At 36.9% G+C, this 22,776-nt stretch overlaps 1 protein-coding gene across 7 annotated transcripts in view; it reads left to right on the top strand.

The window, feature by feature from the left end:
* The window catches only part of BTRC (beta-transducin repeat containing E3 ubiquitin protein ligase), a 123,554-nt gene that overhangs the window by 2,034 nt on the left and 98,744 nt on the right, over positions 1 to 22,776 (top strand). For 4 of the 7 annotated variants that reach the window (XM_030453027.1, XM_030453025.1, XM_030453026.1 and 1 more), the window contains exon 2: positions 14,240 to 14,308. The exons of the other annotated variants lie outside the window; for them this stretch is intronic. In XM_030453027.1, coding sequence (XP_030308887.1) covers positions 14,240 to 14,308 — 69 coding nt within the window. The remainder of the gene's footprint in view (positions 1 to 14,239; positions 14,309 to 22,776) is intronic. 7 annotated transcript variants of the gene reach the window in all.

The following is a 22,776-nucleotide window of genomic DNA, read 5'->3' as shown; positions in this document are numbered from 1 at the left end:
TTTTAGTCAGACTTGGTGGGGTCTTTTGGTGTTTGTGGAGATGTGGAATTAGGGATGTTGTTTTGATAGCTGAGATGTCAATTGCAAGTATCAGTTTGGCCCCCCTACAGGGGTCTTGTTTCTGCCTTTTAGCACTCAGAAAGTGCTTAGGTACTTCAGTAAGGGCATTGGTATGATTATCTACACAGAGGTAGTAGGTCAGCTGATGCATCCTCTCCACTAATGCTGAATCATTCACAATGTATTATCTTGTTCATCCAAGTGTGTGATACACTTCGTGTACATCATCCTTAATAGGTGGCTTGCAGTTTGGGCTTAGATGTGCTATTAATTATTGATTTTCTCTGAGAGTTTCCCAAGTGCCATCATAGGTAAATACTCAAATATCTTTTGGAAGTATGAGAGTTATTATGTCTCTAGATTTTGGTTGTTTTGTTTTTGATGTGGATTTGTGGTAGGTTTCAGTTCATGTTGAAAAGCAACCCAATAGGTGGTAGTATTTTTGTGCTTCTCTAGGAAAAAATACCCTTTCCACTTAAAAGTCTCAGTACCTAATTTTCAGCATAGACTTTAAGCTGTTTTCTTGAGTTACAGGTATTGGGCAAGATGGACGTGGTGATATTTTTTTTCTCATTTTAATGATTACCTCCAATAGAAAAATGTCATTTGAAGACTTCATCCAACACTACTATTATGAACTAAATTGCCTTGCTTGAAAGTATTTATTTTTGATGCTTTGAAAGGCAAACTGGACTATTTTTTTCCTATTTTTTCCATGTGCTTTGCCTATAATTTTTTGATGGAAGTAAAAGAAGGCAACCTTCATACTGGCTGGTATTGGCTTGATTATTTGCCAGTGAAAAAATATTATATTTAGCAAGTATCTGGTACCAGTTTCCTAATTATCCATTGTCAGCTACAATATGTATAATCTAATACTTTAAGTAATTTATTTAACTTCAGTTGCCTTCCCATTGAACTCTACGTTTTAAGAAAGCATAGTTTATTTCTGATATTAAATTGCTGTGTATGAGCATTATGCAACTGGAAGACTGGTTTTGTTGGTGAATTAGTGTATTCTATATCTCATCTTTCAGAGGCTTTTTTTTAATCTTATTTTCTTATTTTTAAATGAAAGCCAGTTCAGATTTAAAATATGATTGTGTAAATGGCAGTCCGGTGTTCTGTAGCTATGCCAAGGATTTTAGCAGAAAGGAACCTACAATACCACAGATAAAACTGTGAGTAAGAATGATGCTCAGGCTAGAAAGAGAGATGAATGTACCCATTAGTTTAGAAAGAACCACCCAAAAACCCACCCAGAAACTCTTGCTTTACAGAGCTCTCTTCAAGAATGTGGGTTTTCTGTTGTCATAACCATTTACAAAAGTACTGGAAATGAGGTGCTCAATAAGTAAACTTCTATATTTGAGTAAAGTGTTTAAAACTGTAGATACAGTATTTAAAGTAAGAGTGCAATAGACTCAACTGAGACTTTGATTAAATGTCATATAAAGTAAACTACATATGCCTGCATAGAATAGTAGATATTTTTCAAAGTAGCTTCAAATGGTTCTGTTAAGTGTATGAATGTTCTGATGATTATCTTTTTAATTAAAATGAGAAATCTTTGTTTAAAGTGGCATTCTTTTTTACGGCCTGTTACAGTCTCTGTAACAATCATTTCTTAAGTCGGAACGTTTTTAATTCCAGGAATCCATTTATATAAAACTATGTTTAGACTTAATTAAGAAATGGTTCTTACAAAGCTTGTAAATAGCCAGGAAAAAAGGGACAGAAAATAAAACTGACATTCATGCTTAACAGAATGATTGTTACAAGGTATGTAATATGCTATAAAAATACAATAAAGCCCTTTTTATAAGAGTTCATATTTTTTGTTCCTCATTTTGAAAGGTATTTAAAAAAAATATCAAAGCTCTATGAAGTAACATCTGTTTTCTTGAATGGACTAGTAACAACTTCAGTTGTGTTTAATTGGCAGTGCTTGGAGCTGTACCTGACCAGCTTGGGATCCTATTCAGGATGCTTTGGGAGGCAGTAGCTTGATATTTAATGAAGTTTCACTTTCTCAGTATTTCTGAGTGAATTAATCTGACAGGAGTTGATTTAATTTCCTGGGTTGTGAATAGGAAGATGTTGATACCAGTGTTCTTCACAAGTGTCTTGTTTTCCATTTCACCCCCAAGTTAGAATTTTCTCTCTCCTTCCTGGTAGTGTGATTCTAGGAGGTTCTGATGGCTGCTCTGTCTCACAGAAGAACCAGAACTTTTTGGTTGCCTTATAAGATGTGTTTGCGTTGTGGTGTTTGTTTGTTTTTTTAAATGAGACTAGAGTTCCTAGATTTTATAGTCTATAGAGCTTCTACATAACTGAAGGGTTATAGATTCAGAATCCTTTTTTTTTTTTCCTTCTCTGTATTTACATGTTTTTATACAAGGAACAGATGGACAAAAGCTTACTCTTTAAAGAGGTGCCATTTACACTGAATCTCTATGATTTATGGGGTCAGGAGGATGGGGAGTTTGAAGACCTAGGACTTTTTAGCTATTATTATAAAACTGTGCTTTGAAACCTTAAGGTCTTCCCAGTAATGTAGTTGTGTCATGGTCATTGTGGCAGGCAATCCAGGGTATCCAAAGCAAGGTATGAAGCCATTAAAATAATTTTGTAAATCAACTGAGATAGCAATGAGTTGCCTTAAATGTGGGTTTGCAAATCCTGCTTAAAAATTAAATACATACTTAGTAATTTTTTCCAGTAGAACTGAATCAGCATCTTCTTAGTTTGAGGATATGTTGGGGGTAGTATATCATAAAGAAGCTTGATTTATTTTCTTCTACACCAAACTCTGTGGTCTAGGTTTTTCTGCACTTGATGTAGGCCTTTGGTACTTCAGTAACTTCACCCTTGCTTCTCTGGTAATGTTTCATTTCAGCCCCTTTGCTCCATTAAATGTGTGCAATTAGAAAAGCAAATGGCAAATTTGCTGTCGCATCACTGAAGTATTTAGTTTCATAGACTTAAAAAGGAGAATTTGTTGCACCATGCTCTCAGTGCTATAATATATACCATAAACATCAGAGAGAATAGGCTGACCTTAATATTTGCTTCCCAGACTAAATCGCCGCCTTGCAGCAGTTATTTCCCACTGAATAAAAAGTTTAATTTCACGCCCTGATTAGTGCTAGTATGTGCAGGTGGATATTTATTTTATGCAGCTAAACTAATCTGCCTTGGCAAATAATTTGCCAGTCAGCAGAGCTATAATTCCTCATGAGTATTTGGTACTAAATTATCATTAGTAAGATAAAGGAGACTGTTCTAACCACAAAGTTTGGATAGGCAGAGTTTCCTGAATAAACCTTGCAAGATACAAGACGTGCACAGTGGCCTCAATATTCATTCGTGATTTGTGATACAGAAAGAGGTATTGAAGATTTCAATGGAAGAAAATAAAGTTATTCCATAGCTGTGTATTATCTGAGGTGGGAATGTGCAGTTTCTGGAGAGTGCACATGGAGGAGGTGCCTAATGAAGAAAAAACAAAGTGGTGATCTTTGGAGGATTTCTAGTGGCCAACCAGCCTCTGCTCTCTGGACAATGAATGGATGGAAATACAGTTACATTGGTTTTTATTTTTGGTGTTGTCAGCTACTGAGGTAGGGTAAAGAATAACTAGAGACTTGAAGTTTTAAATGGCAAAGGAAATGCCATGGTCTTGTCTCATTTAAAATTCACTCTCTAAAAGCATTTGGAGTGGGGATCGAGTGGTGTTTCCTTACCTACAGATGTTGTCTAGATATGCTTGTCAAGTGGATGTGTTTATCCACTGCAGTGCTTTCTTTGGATTTTACATGCTGTTAGTTTGTGTCATATAACTTGTTAATGAAAAGTATTTATTTTCTTTGGCAAGGAACTTAATCTATACCTAGAAATTATGAATTTTCATTAAGAATTGAGTGAAGCGATTCACTCATTCTCATCTGTATAGGTGCTTTTCCTGTCATATTAATTTTCTCAGTGTCCACTGCAGCAGTGTTTAGTGTACAAATGATCAGATGATGTGTAAGACCAGCAAAACCTGCAAGCCAAGCAAATTGATTTTGTTGTATAAAAGTTTTCATGCTAATGTCAACAACGCAGATGGAAAAAGGTGTTTTCTTACTTTCTTGTCTGCTTACACTGTGTCATCTCTAACCTCAGTGCTTTGAGATTTGTGTAATATTTAGCTATTATGAGTGACAAACTTAACTAGTGTTTCTAATACTCTGTTTTCTTTAGTCTTACTTGTTTTCTCCTTCCCACAATTCAAGAGATGCTCAACAAGGTATATTATTTATATATTTTGAGTGATTTTGTACAGAAGGGCTGAATGCAGTGTGTGTTTAGCTGTGGAAACTGAAAATGAGTTGTAGCATACCAGAGTACAGTGACTGCAGCTAAGTAGTAAGTCCTTTAAATACAATTAATAAGCAATCAAATATGATTTTTTTTTTGACAGGATACTTATTAGAGCTGAGAAAAACTACTTGATCTTTAAGAAACTTGAAAATAAACATCCTGAGAGTTGCATTAAATATATCCCTGCTTATTAAACACCAATAGTTTCTAGTGTCTCTTTCTGAGGTCTTAAGGAGCTCTGATGTTGGACTGATACCGCTTCTGCTTTGCAGGAAGAGAAAGCTGAAGCTCAGAAATTTGCTTGGGGTCATGAACCAGAGGAATTTGTGTAGGGTCATATGGTACATCGATGACAAAAGACAGAAGAGGAAGAAAACAGTTCTAATATCTATCCTAGTGCTTCTGACCATGTTTTGGTTAATTTTACAATTGGCTAGCCACCTGTTAAGATAACACATTTTATCATTAAACAAAATTAATTTAAAAATGGCTTGAAACTGTCTGGTTTTAATGGGATCTGAATATTCTTAGTTTTAATCTGCCTCATGAGGCTTGTCTTTCTTCTGGGAAGTACATTGTTACATCATTAAAATATCATCCCCTACTGAGAGAGAAATCGGTCCCATTCACTAAATGGCAGTGCTGAAACAATGACAAGTATTTCTAAAAACTTCATTAAAATTCATTTTTTCTCTTTTATCTGCAAGTTCTGTAGTTCCATTAACCAATGGGTGCTCAGCCTGCTTGCAGCTGCTGTGTGCACAGCCAAATTTTTAGTTGGTATGCCAGAAGGTTTGAGAAGAGGCAATGAAGACTTTCAGTTTTAAATTATTTCACTTTTCCTCAGTGATTTTGCTTGGAAACAAATGACTGATCATAATTTTGTGCTCTCTAGCTGCTTCTAGTCCTCCTCTGTACTAAAAACTGAGAAACATTCAATTTATTTTCCCTCCCCCCACTGCTGAAACAGGGTCTGTGCAATCGTCTTGATAGCAGCAGGAAGGAGAGAATGAGGAAGAATGGGAAGGCTCAGCAAGGGGTCTTTCCAGTCATCTTAAGGGAAGGATGGAAGTGCTTATAGTCAGGAGCAGGAGTCATGCAACCTCTTGGCAGAATACACTGGAATAACCAGTTCGGACTGACAGAAGCAAAGTAGTCTTAATCCTGGTTTAATTTCCTTCATTCTGTGCTAAGACATGGAAATGTTACAGGGACAGACAATGAAGGAACGAAAAAGTTCTTACGTACAGTTATATATTAGTTAGCAGAACAGTAGTAAGTGTACTCTTTACTGTAGTCTAAATGGCCTATCCTCAGAAGCACCTGGAGTAAAACAGATCAGAAGAAGGTTGTAGAAAGGTTTTTTTGGAGATACCAGCCAATGTAGAACTCTGATGTGTTTTTTACATCACCTGGCTGTGTGCCTTCCTGTGGATTCTCTCTGTTTGTAGGAATCATGTCTCTTGATGTTTCTAACTAGGGACATAGTTATTCTTACAGATTGTGATTTTAAAATTTTTTTTCCCAAATACAAGAGGATGGATTCAATGCTCAGGAGAATGGTAATGGCTGTCTCTTCTTGAGTACAAAGTGGGGCTAAGTTGAATTCTGTCTAGAAAGGAAAATTCTTGTTTCCAGGCTTGCCCATATAGGAACCAAAATAGTCTCTATTTGTTTCAGAGAAAAATGGTCTAGCATGAAAGTTTGTCATATACTGTAGTCACTCTTCCTCTCTACTTACATTGTTTGCAATTTATTTTGAGAGCAATGCAGAATGGAGCAGTGTTTATGTGGGAGTTGCTTCTAGTTTATGGATAGTTGGCCTCAAATTCTGTTAGGAAGCTGCTGGCGATTGTCCAAGGGGGTTGTTCATCGAGTTTGCTCAATGCCCTTCCTTCTTAAATGCCAAAACTCTCAATGGGCTTGTGAAATGCAGCCAGCTGTCATTCATCTCCTGCAAATTAGAACAATGGGAAGTGGGCGCACTCACAAGAAACGACGGATCAGTCTTTTTTTAGAAGATGGGTCTTGGAAGCATCTCAAAAGTTTTCTGAAGAATTCCGGTCAATGTTAATACCCTCTCCAAGTCTGTCAGAAGGTGCTTTCCTTTGCCAATAGGTTTGAAGGAACAAAAATCTACATTGCCTGTTAATATTATTTTTAAACTTTTTTCTTTTTTTCTCTTTTTGACTGGGATGTCTCCAGTCAAGTGTGTTGCTCTTGTACTTTGTCACAGCTGGTTTTTACAAACAAGCATAAATGTCCCATAAGTTTTCTACAGACAAGAAGATATTTCTTTATATCCATATCTCACTGATCTTAAAATAAGACTTCATGTAGAGGCAAAGCAGTGAAGAGCCCATCAGTGAGAGGAACATATCCATATGGGGTTGGAACAGATCTTGTGTTCAAGTCCAGTATTTTCAGTCTCTAGTCCCTTTTGCAGGCTACTCAAGGCAGTTCTTGAGAGTAGAATTGTCTTTGCTGTTCCATTGTAGAGCTGTTCCAAATTTGACTGCTTTGAAAGCTAGAATCCTTGTTCTTATTTTCCAGCTTAACTTCATTCATTGTCAATTTACTCTCATTTGTTTACCACCAATGCCAATATTGTCCTTGAGTTTAAACAGCTCTTCTTACTCCCCTGTGTTCATCTGAATGTATTTGTGGGGAACAAGCATTTTCTTCTTTGAGCTAGATCTGGTCAAGCTACACAAGCTGCTTTTTTTCTTTTTTTTTCTTTTTTTTTTTTTCCATTTTAGTCCTACTTCCTGTAACTCTTGGTTATCTTAGAAGGCCTTATTAAACAACTGCAGAATTTGATTAATCTATCTGGAATATGAGTGACCAGAGCTATACAGAATATTCCAGGAAAAGTTTATTTGTTTCTTGTACAAAAACAGTGTTCCTAATTTCTCTCTCCTAGGAATTTTTCACTTTATACAAAATCCTGTAGTAGTATTTCCTGTCTTCATGGCTGTATCTTGCTGGTGAACCATCATTATCTAATGAGTAACATATCTTCTCCCCTTCTTAGTTACCAAATCCCTAGTTAATAAGGGAAATAATATTAGTTTTTCATTTGTGTACATCTTGTGTTGGTTCTTTTTCCCAGGTTTTCGAGATGCTATGTTCTATGCTTTTTTATGCTGTCTCTTAACTTTGTCTTCAGCCGATTTCATTATCACATTGGTAATTACTGGGTTATTTAGCCATTAGTGACAATATTTTAATATTAATTTCAAGATTAATAATCAGTTTCCACTAAGATCCATCTCTGTGTAGCTTGGTGGTTCTCTTTTGAAAATAGCCTTTGATCCTCTACCCTTTTTAGATTCTTAACCTCCTTACAACTCTGGTAGTAATCCTAATCCTCTTCATTTTAACTAGTAACTTCCTACATGTCATCTATCAAATGCTTAACTACTTCTAATTTGTCTGGACTTCAGTGATCTTCTTAAAGAAGATTGGGTTAGTCTAGCACTAATTCTGATTTGTTCTAAATTGGGAATAGATTTATTTAGACCTCCCATGGTGACTGTTTCATTTTGGCAATAGTTACCAGTACTCCGTCTCAGCAGATTTCCTTTCTTGGGAGTTGTGATTTACTGTTTGTCTGTGTTTCAGTTTGTGTTTGTTTTGTTTTATTTTGTTTTTTTCTTTTTAAAGATTGTCCAGTCATCTTGGGAATATTTTAGTCTCATTCTGGTTAGTCTTCTTACAGGTACTTGTTCTGCAGGAGAGTGATGCCAGAGGCTGCCCATTAGGTATCTTCAGCTGCTTCTGTTGTCACTACTTTGTCCTTGTGTTGCAGTCATCTGAGACAGCAGGATTCTTTGGTACTTGTTTAAAGGAGGAGCTTCCTGTAGTTAAGCCAAGCAAAGCAGCATTTGCATCTTGTGTCAGTCTCAAAGACTTGAGAGCTGAACACAACAGCTTTTAGTACAGGGCTTTTAGATCAGGAAAAGAAATTTAGTATATCTTGGTAAGTACTTGAAGCAGTTGGTTTAGGATTCCAAGTTACTTATGATGGGTGTATAGGTCTCTCATTGTAATTGCAGCACAGGGAAATGAACAGGGATAGAATGGCCATTTCTGCAAAAAGAAAGTTTTCTTTATTACTTCATTGAACAGGAAAATATTTGGCTTGAGTGCTGAAGTCTGCTCAGAAGTGGAAAGCTCACTAAACAGAAAATGTAGTTGAGTATTGTAGACTGTTCTTGAATGCATTTATATTTTTTTAGGAAAAAACAGATATTCCACTTAAAAATTTGTCTGCTTAATGTGAGAACTGTAGATTTACATCCAGGATAGCTTGCACAGACCTGTAACACATCTCTTCTGTGTGCTACATAAAATCCAGCAGATCAAGAAGGTGAAAGTTAGCACTGTAGGTTCTTTTGCTGACTATGGAGATCAAGATTTTTCAGACTTCTTAATTCTGTTCACCTCATTGGTATTTTTTTTTCTCCAGTACAGAATTTTCTATTCCTGATGCTATAAGTCTCAGTAAAAAATTAGAATCCAAGGAGAGCTTTCTGATTTTTCTGTGGACTTAAGAAAAAGAGATAAGATGCTTAAGGCATCAACTTTATTTTATTGGCATCTAGACAGTTTTGCTTTATACATAATGCTCTGTGAATGCCTCTGTTTTTGTTGGATACTTACCTCGCACAAGCTCTGACAGTAGTATGAGAATGGTAGCTTCTCATTTCTTCACCACAGATGTTGCAGTCTTGAAGGAAACTGATTATAAGAATTGAATTTCAGACTTAAAATGTCAAGTAGTTCTGATATCAATCATGTTTGTACTTGTGGGCAAGAAGAGAATTTTATGCTGCCATAGTAAGCATCCTCACAGATCTTGCTATTACTTTTTTCCTAAGAGATTAATGGAGTGCCATCAATGATCTCCATTTGCTTTTGAATACTGTAGTGTAGTATTCTTGTGAGGCCTCAAGAGGGTATCTGGGTGTTTCATGCTACAAAAGTAATTTTCCAGGTAGCTGCTGCTCTTGCAGGGTGTAAAAACTTGTGTCTACTTATCTGTCAGGGAATATAAATAGCCATTACCCAGGGTGAATTGTTTTTGAGCAGATCTTGGTCAGTATATTCTAAACTGCTTCACTAGAGAACCACAGTAGCCATGTTCACCAAGTGCAGTGAATTCATTTGGTTTCCAGGCAGGCAGAACCTATTGTTCTAGAGTGCTGTGTCCTTCTGAAGGAGTTTGTATCGGACTGTGAGACCTGACAGTCAACTGACTCAGTGTTCATTTCTCCTCCAGAATCTCATAAAGGGTACACTTAAATATTGGCAGCTTATGGTTTCAGAATCGAAGAGTGTGTAGCAGGGATTCAGTTTATTGCTGCAATGCATACAAACTCATTAACAAATTCTAGGCCACAGGGGATATTTTCCTTTGCTATGGAAGCCATGTCAGCTGGACAGTCTTCACTTCAACTGGCCATGCCCTCCCATGTCAGTGACTGACAGATCTAATTCTGCCTTTGTAGCCAAGAGCCTATCAGTTAATGTAGTCATGAATATTGTTACTTAGAGGCAACCTTTAGAGTATTAAAATGCATTACTCCTGTTCTTCACTTGATATTTATCAAACAAGGTGCTGTATCTTGTTATATCATTGAATTAAATCTTATTATCAAATACTGCATGTAGATCATAATTTAAAAGGAATGAAAATATGAGTAGTTTCACAGTTGCCTTGCAGTCACGCAGGGAGGTGGGTTTAGCTTGCCTATTTAAATTGTATGGGCTGGAAACCCAGAGTGAATGTCCTCTCTGAGGGAAAAGGAAGCATTGTGGGTTATGTGATCAGATCCATAAGATCCTTAGTACATATATGTTTCGTACAGGTTTCACTTTTTTCCCCTCCCATTTCTTCTTAAATGGAAGGAGATGAAATGAAGAAGCAGCAGTAGTGCCTTACAAATACCATAGCAGGTTTCCTTTTATAATTATCACTCTTGACATATTTATCCTTTCCTATGGAAGTGAAGATGCAGATACTTAAGAACCCTTCTTGCACAAAAAAGCCCAATTTCCGCTCAGTACTTAATTAGCACTTGTTCATGACACGGCATCTGATTTGATTTTCAAAACAAATTGCACAGTAAAGAGGCTGATATTTAAACTGTATAGTAACCACAGCTCCAGCTGTGACTCAAATATTGTAAGCCTTCAGGGGTTGTGTTTAGGCTTAGAAAATAGGAACTCAGGCCTGTAATTAAATGTCCTCTAAAAATCAGCCTTTGTAGGGAAGGAAAGAGAGTACCACTGAATTTTAAATTACGGACTTGTTCTCAGAAGTCATTCTGTTGTTCTGGGCCTTACTAGGGACTGCAGAAATCAAATGGATTAAAAATGGAACAGTAGATTACTAAAGGAAAAAAGTCAGGGGCTGCAGGAAAAAAAGAAAGCTAATCCACCTCACGAGTTTATAAACAATTGCAGTATATATAATAATATAATTTAATATATGGGTAATATATAAATGATAAGTTCTGTAGCCACCAATAAGGTTAAAGAGAAAGTCAGCATTTCATACAGGGTAAAATTGCATTTCAGAACTGTGAATGAGTTGCTGATGATTATGGAGTAAGCTGTCTGTGGTGATGGAAGACTCATTTTTTAAAACAAATTCCCAATAATAAACATGAATGTCTTGGAATGGGAAGTTGTCAGCGTTGTATCACATATTAGTCTCCTAGATAAAAATTTGAAATATTCTCAGAATGGTATGATAGAAGTTAATAGTTATGGTGCTATCAGAGTTACTTTTTCATGTGGCTGCTGAAAGAGGAAAACTATGCTAGCAGTCTGACTGCTAGTTGAGGAAAATGCTGGAGCAGATGCTGTGAGAAAACATTATGCTTATGAATGATGCTGAACTGTGAGCATAAATGCTGCGTGCTCATGAAGATACAAAGTTGAGTAGATCTTGCTGGACAGTTAATTGTATTGTTGATAGAATTGCCTTGAATGGTTCATACTAATGGAAAATTTTACTAATGATTGGTAAAATAGTACAACTTTCAAACAAGGCAGTTGCTGTGTGCCAGATCTTTTAAAGGCGGGGAGAAGAAGAGCAATATTATCTTTTTATGTTACCAAGCATGTACGAGATCCTCTTCATAATTTTGTGGTTGCATGCCTCCTGTCATTTGGACACAGAAATTTGGAAAGTTGATATACTTATTTAATTTCTTATCTTTGCTGAAGAAGATGTTCCTGGGCATCATTCACAATGAACCACAGAAAGCTAGGAGAGCCACAGAAATTTAAAATACAGGAGATTGGTTGTAAAGGTCTGAACCATAGTGAGTATGTTTGCCTTAAATGTTTGTAAGTGAAAGCTTTTCTATCAGCACTGACGTTTTATATGAATGGGGACTCACTTGTGGAAATATCCCATTTTAATGGTATAAGCAGCAGCATGAGGGTAATGACATATCTTCTACACATAAAATTTGCTGCTCCCTCTGAACAGTTTATTTTCTCCTTAGATGAGAGTAGTCTTACGAGCTTTTGAGGAGACGTACTTCACTGAGGGCATTTTGTAAGTGTGGTACTGAGGAGTTGGTGATAGGTCTTAGTTTCTTATTTCTATATTTGACTGTTAGGCATTGAAAAAGAAATTGAGTTTACAGTAGCTGCTAATCTGCTGTGGGTCTTGAATACTTTTATTGCTAATAATCAAGGAACTTTGTTCTGAATTTGAGAAGACCTGGTGCAGGCTAGAGCTGTCAAAATAGAAACAGTGTTATCTTTGATACTGGAAACACTTCTGCATGAGTAATCCTGTTGATGGCATTAGACCTATTAGTACACTTACATATTTGCAGGACCAGGGTCTTCAAATTAAATGTTTTAAATCAGTGTCTTGAATCAATTACTCAAACTACACTGGACTGATGGGCTTTACAAATGTTAAGCTGCCTGCTGGTCCCAGGAGAAAGCTTCACTGTTATCCTTTAATTTGTAGGTTAGGTGACAGAAGCAGAAAGAAATGAAGTAATTTTCTTAGATTTGTTCTGTGAAGCTGGGCAGATCCAGCTGGTATTCAGGCCTCTTTACTCCTGACACTGATTTCAAAAGATTGTATTTTCTGCTTTTTTATGAAACTTTTTTTTTTTTCCCTTGGTAGATATGCTGTGCTCTGCTACTTTGAAAAAGCAGCTGAAGCAGCTGAGCCAGAAGTAAAATGTGGGTTTCTGTAGTGTTCATGCTAGATATGTAGCACTTCATATAGTTTCTTCCATTTTCAAAGCAAGGAAAAACGTCAGCAGTTCCTCTCAGCAAACCTGTGAGGTGGGTTAAATGAGTGTTGTCCTCATTTTACAGTCATAGGGAGACTAACCACCCATGAAGTAAGTGCTGAAGTAAGGGTTAGGTCTCAGGGCATGGTGCTTCTAGCTGTGTGAGGAGGGCTCTAAAATGTCGTTTGTTGATGTGCTGAGCATTTCAAGTCCAAACTCAGCAGGTGAATGCAGTAACTGGGTATAGCTGAATTTAATTAATCAACACAATGGTAGTTATTAAAATTAATGTTTAACTTGGATTACTCGCTAGGACACCAGAACATAATCTTGCTACTGCTTTGAATGATTTTGGAGGTTTTCAATTCAAACTGGAGAGAGGCAAAAATAACTACTGTTCAAAGTATATTGTAAAATCCTGTGTGTGTACTTCTCCTTAGAGGCAAGATTTTAGTCTGTTCTGGTTCTTTAAGTTTCAAGTTCCAAGGCTGGACTGCATTCGCACTGTAGATGTGAAGCTTCATCGTTCAGTGGTGACACGTTTTTCTGCTCCAACTATTTGTATGTTTTAGTGTTACAAGTACAAAGGTGGACACAGTTCGTAGAAACTGAATATTGTGAGCAGTCTGAAAATGAGAAAGATGTTCCAGCCTCCCAGAAGGAGTGGTAGGGGCACACATCTGCTGTTTCAGAGGGAAACTGCAGTGAATCAAGAAAGAGATTGTGAAGTAGTTTCTAGGAGTAAGAAAGGTCTCTGGAGTTGGTGTCTGCAGATGTCTTGTCTGGTCCTGTTGCTTTCTTTTGTGGGGGAGTGAAAGAGTTAAATCCACTTGATTTGTTAGAAAATATTTGAACTGCAAGTTAGTATCATGACAGGGAGCATTTAATTTTTGTTGCATTTTTATATCAAGCTGTAAGTTATATGTGTTCTGTGCTTCCAGAACAATTAGATGTCTTGCCTTTTCCTCAATTCAGTAAAGCATGAAAACAGTAAGTGGGGAGGAAATTGTATTTGTCTATCTGTTTGAGGCATAATTTATGGCTGTGAGTATAGTCTCCTGTTCCTCCTGTATTAAGGCTGTGCCTCTTCAGGGATTTTCCTTAATCTTTTCATGTTGTGCAATGTCTGGTCTGACTGTATGATGACTGTGAAAGCATTCTCATAGCTTGACTGCTTCTGTTTTGACACCATATTAAGCTTTATGTAGTGGCAAAAGCATTAATGACCATAAGTCTCTGCTACAGCACCCACACAGAGTCTATGTTTATCCACATACATTTGTGGAAATTTTAAAGGAATATCTGTATATGCTGAGCTGAAATGTAAAATGGTGGAAACTGTAAAAAATGATGGTGGCTTTATTAGAAAAGTTTCTTAAAGTAGCTGATAACAGGAGTAAACGATAACTAATCTGGGGACTAAACCTTCATACATGGCTTAAAAAAATATGCATTGTTTAAAATGCTCCAGAATTAGATTTAGGTTAGTTAGGTCCCAGTGTAAAAGGAGGTCTCTCTTTATGTCTATTCTCTCCTAGCCCCGAATACACATGCCAAAAGATGGATTCCAACTTATATCTTCTGGATACCAAGCATGGCTAAAGCAGGTTGGACTGTATTATTGTTATTCATCTCATGTGAGGGACCGTGTTGGACACCTGTGCTTGTCTCATTAGTGAAGTACATAAATGAGGGTGTAATGAAGTTACAGTGCCATGTTAGCTGATACCCCTCATAGCCATTACCGTTTTGTGTCTCTGCATGCTGTGTTTGTATAACATTTTCTCACCAGTCTTATGAATGTGCACTTCCTGTAAATAAAAGTTCAAAATGCAGTCACCTGAAAGTGAAAAGGGCTACCATGTGAAAAGAAATCTGCAACAACAGCTCAAATTACAGAATTAAAATGGGCCTTGAAACACAAAGCTGCATGGTGGTGCTGCTGGTAATAATGGGGAGGCCACTGGGTTAAAACTCAAGAGAATTGCATCTAGCGTCTAATTCAGATCTGCCTGGGTGAAACAAGTATGGACACTTACTCACATCACATAACAATTGTGCAGTTTGACACAGTCTGACACTGTGGGGACTCCCCACTTGGAAGTGGCCTAATGCTATATTACTGTGGCTGTTATTAAAGGCCAGGCTTTAGATGTCTCAGCAGTCTGCCTCTAGCAATTGCTGTCAGCTTTTCACTTTTGTGAGTGAAAAATCCCCCTTCAGAGAAAAATAGGTTAATTTACAAATTGCCTGTACAAATCTCTTCTCTTGTGGAGATACATGTATGGTGAATCCTGTGTCCTTCAAAATACATGGCTTGAAGTTGCTGTTTTTGTAGAAAGCCAGGATGATTCTGTTGTTATGGCAACAAAAACTGGAAAAATGAAAACAGCAGAGATAAGCTGCATCCCGTTGTCGTGGCAACTGGAGTTGTGAAATGATGAAACATGGTGAAGGTATCTGTGGTACTGTGTGCCCAACAGAAACAAAGAGCAAAGTCACATGTACAGAGTAGGAGAGAATTAAAAACTACAGCAGCAAAACTCCTTAAGTCAAACACGTGTTTCATTGCAGTTGCTAACAGGATGGCTTTGAATCTCTCCATTCTTATCTCAGTGTCTTATTAGTAGTAAGTAGTAACTTGTTTGTGCAATTTGCTTACTTGTGTCAACTTAAACTGGCTTCTGTGAAACTGAGAAGAGCTGAAACATCTGTAAGAAGAGGAGCCCTGAGTCCTCTATTACATTTGCAAACCATTTCTTTGGTTTACTGATATGCTGCAAAGATGAAGCATGCTTTGGAGCTTCTGTCCAAGAGATCATTGCTCTTTCTCCAAGTCCACAGTTGTGGAGGTCAGCTGGGACAATAAAGATGATGTTTTCTTGATTTAAACTTTGCTGAGCTAGAGGCAAGGGATCTCAGAGGAATCTCAACTCTGTAATTATCTTCTCACAGAGATCAAGTTTGTTGACCTGTGGGGCATGGCATCAGTTTCTGTTTCTTGTGTTGTAGGTTAGGAGAACAATAGAAAGAGAAATGTGTGACTGACTGTTCTATTTTTCTGAGGCAAAGAAACCTACATCTGTTCTTGCTGTGTGATAGTATTAGTGCTCTGATACGAGTGGGTTATTTGCTTTTTTGGCTGAAAAATACTGAGGGGGAAAAAACCTAAAATGCTCTGTTAGCGAATTTTCCAAGAAGACTTTCATGTTAGGCAACCTCAAACAACACAAGAACTTACACTTTAGAAAACATATTTTTCTGTGTCGATGCTTTCCTTTTGTTTTTTAGCTTAATTACTGGATATAAAATATTAAATCTTCTTATTCTTTCTTGATCCAAGGAAAAGTTACAAGCCTGAGCTTGCTTTCAGCAGATGCTGCCGTGGGAATAGTGTTGCTATTCCAGTTTCAGTGCTGTGAGTTTGCCACAGGAAGTACATGGGTAACGGAGTTGATGCAAAAGGTGGAAACATTTGATCAAAAGAAAAATCTCTTATGAGAAGCAGAGAAGTTATATTTTTTTGACGTGAGACTGATTTGTTGTAGGGACCAAAGTTCCTACCTCTAGGATTCTTTAAAGTTTCATATTGGAAAGAAATCCACTTTTGTTGTTTTTGAAAACACCAATCTACATATGCATCCAGATGGATTGGTGCTTGTATATCATGTTTATCCTCCTGGTGACTGTGTTTTTAACAGGATCCTTACTTAATGATTTTATTTTTTTTTTAATCTCAGCCTGAGTATTGATCTGCTGCCTGGCTTATGCATAATGTGAGAAGGATCCCAGTAATGCATTGTATTAATGTGGGCTAAAAATGGTTTGTGTTACAAATGAGGTGGAGGAAGATGGAGTTCTGCAAAACTGGACACATACTGTAGATATCTGACAATTTTATTTAAACACAGTGCTCACTGGATTTGCGTATTTTCAACCTACTTTAACTGGAGATAATAGTTGAACACTACCTGAGTGTGAGTCGCCCACGCTGATGCCATTGCCCTCTGCCCTTTAGTGGCAGGATTTTATATTAAATGTTGCTGTGTTCCTATGTGGGCTAAAGGAAATACAATACCAGTGGCCAGAAATAAATGTTACTTTAAGAGGAGCATTTTAAGTAACCTGCAAAGCTCTGTACTGCAGCTGTTTCCTGTGAATTTATCTTTGACAAAAAGGCAAATACCTGCAATAAATTCATTCAGCTTTGATCTTCATGTAAGCCTTTCTTCTAATGGCAGTGTTGTGCTGCTGGCAGTCTCTAGTGTCCCATCCCTAAATGTTGACCCACTAAAGACAAGCTGCAATTGACTTCTGAGGGGAGGAAGAAGGGAAATGTTTGTGTATAAATATGTTCCATAGACAGGACATTCCAATTCTTATGTTGTATTACACCTTATATTGTTTCAGCCAAACTGAAATTGAGCAAATGAGCTATTAATGAGCTGAAACACTCACAAAACATTATTTTGATTATATAAACAGGGAAGTTAAAAGTATCATTTTCAGTGGCTTGTGAAAACATGGTAATTCAAAGTTAAAGCTAATCCCTCCCCTTCGCATACCATTGTGAGCAGGTATGCATTACATAGCATGTGTAATATAATGCACTCATCTGAGCCTTTCTGCCTCCCACTGTCTTTTGGAGTAGAATTTTTAGAGCCAAGTTATAAACCTGTAAATGTGTTTTATGCTGGAAATTCTTGGTCCTACCTTAACTAGATTGGTACCAGCAAAGGGCAGTATAGTCAAAACAAAGCACTTCAGATATTAATGATCTGCACTTCTGTCAAGTCGGCTGTAAAAGAGAGTATAAAAAGCAGACTATGGTTAAAACAAGGTTCTTGCACTAGAATTGCACTTTTCCTAGGAGAAAAATGCAATTATTCTGTATATATATATATTTTGGTTTCGTTTTGTCATTTAGCACCTCCTTCTTAATTTCTAAAATATATTGTATTTCAGTGCATCCATATGCTTTTTAAAATGCAGATATTAATTCCTTGGGTGGGAAGTAGAAATAAGCTTGCGTTCTGCAGTTCATTATCAGTACTTGGCACTCCTATAGTACTTTGAGAAAGCAAAATGCTATGCAGACGTATTAGTTATCTTTGAAACACTTTTGTGTGTTAGGTGCATAACAGAACAATAATTCTGATATATTTTATGGAATTAAATAACACTGGAGATGGAGGAAATCTAATGAAACCTCAGTTTCATCTCTCTGCCAATGTAAGTTTGTTCTGTGATGGAAGTATGAATGAAATTGTAAAAGTGTCCCAAGCTGGAGAGGTTCAACCCATTTCTTATAGTAGGGTTGGGTATTTTTTTAAAGCTTCATAGTTGTTAAGTTTCAGTAATGGTTAGGCAGTTGGTATACTCCTCTTACGTTTTTATTGTAAAGGTGGTGATACACAATTATCTTCTTCTTACCTCCCTGTTGTTTCAGGTTTTGGTGTTTGTGTGTCAGAACTTCATAGATAAGGATGCTCTTGGTCTGTGACACCTTTCAGGCAGGGAGGTTATGGTATCCTTGCTGTGCAGATGCAGAACTGAGATGCCATGATACTCTACCCAAACTCGTGGAAAATGTCAAAATTAAAGAATAAGATTTATGACATAGTAAGATTTAAAATGGTTTGATTTGCTGCAAAATCAGGCTTTGGACATCATGAAGTTTAATAGCAACTATGTTTTCTCACTTGCAGAAGAGCTTAATGCTCTTTATTTTGTAAGATATCAATTTTAAACCTTCAGATGGTTTTATACTTTAAATTTGGGTGACATTACTTCTAGTAACTTTGGGTGGGGCTTGATTTTAACACCACAATCTTTGGTGTTGCTTAAAGAAGCATGCAAAAGTCTTTGCATGTTAACTAGCAGTCCTTAAGTATGGGTATGGCATCTGACTCTTTAAGCTCTGCAGGTGCACTGATTTAGATGTATCAACTTCATGGATTAAAAAGCTAAGATTATGGAAATATAAGTATCCTCTAGTTCAGATATGATCTACACAACTTTCTTCAAGCACTTGGCAATCGAGGATCATGTACACATTATAGATGGGAAGCTGGCCCCATTCTGGGATGTGTAATTTCTTTTGATTTGGAATCCCAAGGGTTGAACTGTGGGAGCCACTCTCTGTGGAAAACATTTCTTCACTAACATTTGCCTAAAAAAGCTGTGATTTGATCCTCCCAGATCCTGCTCAGGTAAGAAATTATTTGGATAACCTGAATATGTAAATCTTTCTATGCCCCTTATCTTTGATATTTAAGAGTACTGAACTGGAATGTCTTGTAAAAAGTTATGGTAAGCTAGGGAGTTACTGCAAGATCAGTGAAGAGTTTGCATAATATGTATGTTAAGGAAAATGCGCTGAGCAAACCGAATCATTTACAGTAGTATGAACTGTGTGTACACAGCAAAGCTTGCAGAATGCAGTAACCTTCAGGCCTCAGGGTGTAGGACAAAACTGCCACACAAAAGTCCGTGGCCTACAGTGGGCTAAGAAGTTCAGTATTTTGAATGTTTGGAACCTAGGAAGGGTGCTGTAACTGAACCCTGGTAGAATGTTTCAGCCTCTGATTTTTGAAGTCTTTATTTTTTTAAATGGATCTCACAGTTGTCCCAGGAACATGTTTGTAGTTTTCCCTGAGTGAGGTATTTGTTTGCTTGATTTGCAGTTTGGAAAAATGCTTCAAGGGTCTTTAATAAGATAGCTCAGTTGTTGGCATTATAGCACAACAGGAGCACAAACCTCTTCTAATTTTCCTCACTTGTGCTTGTGGAAATCTGAGTAAAATGTGTGACCATAAGAGAAGCTGAGAAACTGAAAAGTACTCGTTATGACAGCAACTGTGTGTTGCCTTTCATGATTCTGATACAGTATGTGCCAGCTAGAGGAGCTGGCTGTGGGCTAACTGAAGCTGGGGGGAGATCCTTCTTATGGTCACACTCTGAGAAATACTGTAGTTGCCTCTTTATTTTATAAATTTATCTTCTTACGATGTAAAAACTGCCAAGAAAAACTGAAAAAACAAAGAATTGTTTTGTTTTAAGTGGACGGAACTCTGACCTTGGGTGTATGGAGGTATATTGAACCATTTTGGCCATTGTTTTTTGGCTTAATTAAGACTTAGAGCTTTTAACATTTTTCTTATTTTCAAATGAAAACAGTCAAAAAACTTTTGGAGAAAGATATTAAAATATTAATTTGCTTTGAGCATGCTAGTCTCTTTGGTAAGTTCATAATTAGGCAGGATTTTTTTTTTTTTAAATTAGTATTTTTGTCTCTCAGGTATATAACTGCTCCATAACTGGTAAATCTGTATTCATATGTTAGGGTTTTTAAAGGCATATTATTTACACAATTCACTGGAATGGCTCCTTTGAAAGCTGGGTGGCTCTCTCATGTAATTATATGTTTAGTATGCCTTGCATCCACTGTTGGGATAGGAGGAAAAAGAAAAGAAAAAGCAAAGGCTCCCAAAAGCTACTAAATTAATAAAAGATGTTTTTGTTTTTGTGAAGTGATATCACATACCCTTTTTCAAATAAGAAGCATATATGATCAAGTGTTACCCAAGTTAACAAATATGTATGGCAGATTTTAAAAATTTTGACAGCGAACTGTGAACTTCTTCTTTACTTTTATGTCATATGTATTTAATCAAAGAGGGCACCTACCTGAACAGTAATGGAAAAAATAAAAAAGTGTTTCTGTTTTGTGTATTTCTGAGAGGTTGAAAGGATGAGAAATAGAGCAAGGAACGGAACCAAAATTATGTTTTAGCCAGAACTAAATTTCTGGAATTGCTAATAAATTTAATGGGACCAGGATCTGTAATGTGAACAGCAGCTGCCTTATCTGATATGTTTCATACAATGTGCTGCATTCTGTGGCAAAAGGAATAGGGCACATTGGGCACAACGTGAAAGTGAGGTCTATTATATTTTTGGCATTGGTTTAGTTAAGTATGTGGACAAAACACGTGTAAGATGAACTGAGTGTGATTGAAAAGTTTTGGTTTGTTCTTTCTTCAATTTGGTTTGTTATAAAAATGTGTGAGTATTAGGAACCCTATTAACGTCTGAGCATGTGTTTCATAAAGCATCATAAAGGATCAAAATTCCTAAGGCTCTCTTCCTGATAATTAGATTTTGGAGAGCATGCAGGAATGAGTATTGCGAAAGAGACTTTCAGGGATAATTGCCCTTGCCAGCCATCCCATATTTTCTTTCTAAAGTGCGTAAAACAAGAAGTGGGAGAAGATATACCTTCTCATATCAAGATCAGGTCTGGTATATGCAGTTTTACTCTTCATAGAGTAGTAAACACATAAGCACCCCATGTGTTATATCTGCTTCAGTTTGGGTCGTAGAATTTCTAGCTTATCTTCTTTCTCCGGTTTTTTGGGTTTTTTGGGGTTTTTTTAAGGTTAAAATTTCTCTTGTTCTTGGAACAACCTTATCCAGTTCCCTTATGATCTGTAGGACCAACCAGAAGAAACCCTATTTCTCTGCTTTAAAACTCCTCAGCTCTTGCCAACATGTCCCATGTTTTATTTATAATCATTCATGAAAATCTTTGGTGTACAGGATCTTAATTCCCATTTCTCAAGAAAAGTAGGAATGGTTACTGATTTATCTTTAGAGTTCAACTGCATAGAGTTCAACAGGGCAGTGTACTAGAAGTGCAATAATTCTGAACTAGGGAAAGATTTAAATAGATGTGGTTAGCAGCTGAGATTTGTGCTATATACTGTTGACCAAAAGCCTTGAAAGAAAAATTTCGTTTTCACCTTCACATCTTTCACACTAACTTGTGAAGATGTGCAAAAATAGGTTATGTTTCTTTTAAATCAAAGGTGTTTTGAACATGCAGGTTATCATTCAGCTGAGTGCAGGGTTCAGGCAGGGATAATAGGTTGTTAAAATGCACCACAATTAAAAACAGAAATTCTGCACTACTGTCTAATTATTTTCTCCAAAGTGTTTATAAAGAAAGTATTCTTAAACTATTGTTTTATTTTTGTTGTTGTTCTTGTTTTACAGAGGGTTCAGTACAGTGAGAATGTATTTTCATGCCTGTGCACTATAGTGGTAAATTTTAATAGACCAAGAACTTCTGTTTTTTTCCCCATATAGAACCACTTAGTTTTACAGGACAAGGTGATACATTTCTGACCTGTAACACAATTTACTAAAACTGTGTTAGTTACCCCTAGTTTATTGTATTTGCTGAAGGACTAGAAGAGAACAAATTTGATAAAAAAACCAGTCTGAAATTGTAATGTATAATCTTGTAATGCAATAGCAAATAAAGTAAATAACAGATTTTTTGCACTGGCAAAAATTTTAGCTGTTGAGTGAGTATTGAGATTTGTCTTTAGGACATCCAATAATTGGAAGAGAGGGTAGGCTATTAGAGGCAGATTATCTGATGTAGTAAAAAATGTTTTTGCAATATAGTTGTAAGAGTAATTGAATGGGTTAAAAGAGAGCTTCCCTTCAGCTCAGGGTTACTACCCACTCGACACAGTCAGTGACTGTCTATGCTTTTAGCCTGTTTTAATTCTAAATAAGACGACCCCATTATAATCACCAGTGGAGCAGGCGGGACCAGCTTCTGTCAGGACCATGCTGGTCTTGCTTGAAACTGTGTTGCCTGTGTTTCTATTTTGGCAAAAATGTATTTCAAAGTTCAGGGTGTGAGGCTAAAAATAAGTTAGAAAATGAAATTGTGTTCTTTATCAAATAATTCCCTGTGTTATGCCATTCAATGTGTATCAAAGATGCTTAGCTTTATAAATTGAAAGCTTTGCTCTGTGGGTCCAAAAGTTGTGCAGGCATCTGAAGTATTAAAGCAGTCAGGATTCAGGAAGGTAGAGAGCCTGGTGCATCCTGGCCCAGTACTTAGCAGGCAGTATCAGCATTCCCATTTGGCTGTAGTCCAACCGTGGTGCCTCAGTGTCTTTGTTTTGGTAGATTGACTTGAGTTCAGGAGAGGATTTTGGTCAGTCAGCTTTCAAGTAGTGAGCTTGGAGGCCAGTCCCTTGTTTGTGGAGCTGAC

This window comes from Calypte anna, chromosome 6 (assembly GCF_003957555.1).
Source record: "Calypte anna isolate BGI_N300 chromosome 6, bCalAnn1_v1.p, whole genome shotgun sequence".
Taxonomy (NCBI): Eukaryota; Metazoa; Chordata; class Aves; order Apodiformes; family Trochilidae; genus Calypte; species Calypte anna.
This window is presented reverse-complemented; position numbering and strand designations above follow the sequence as displayed.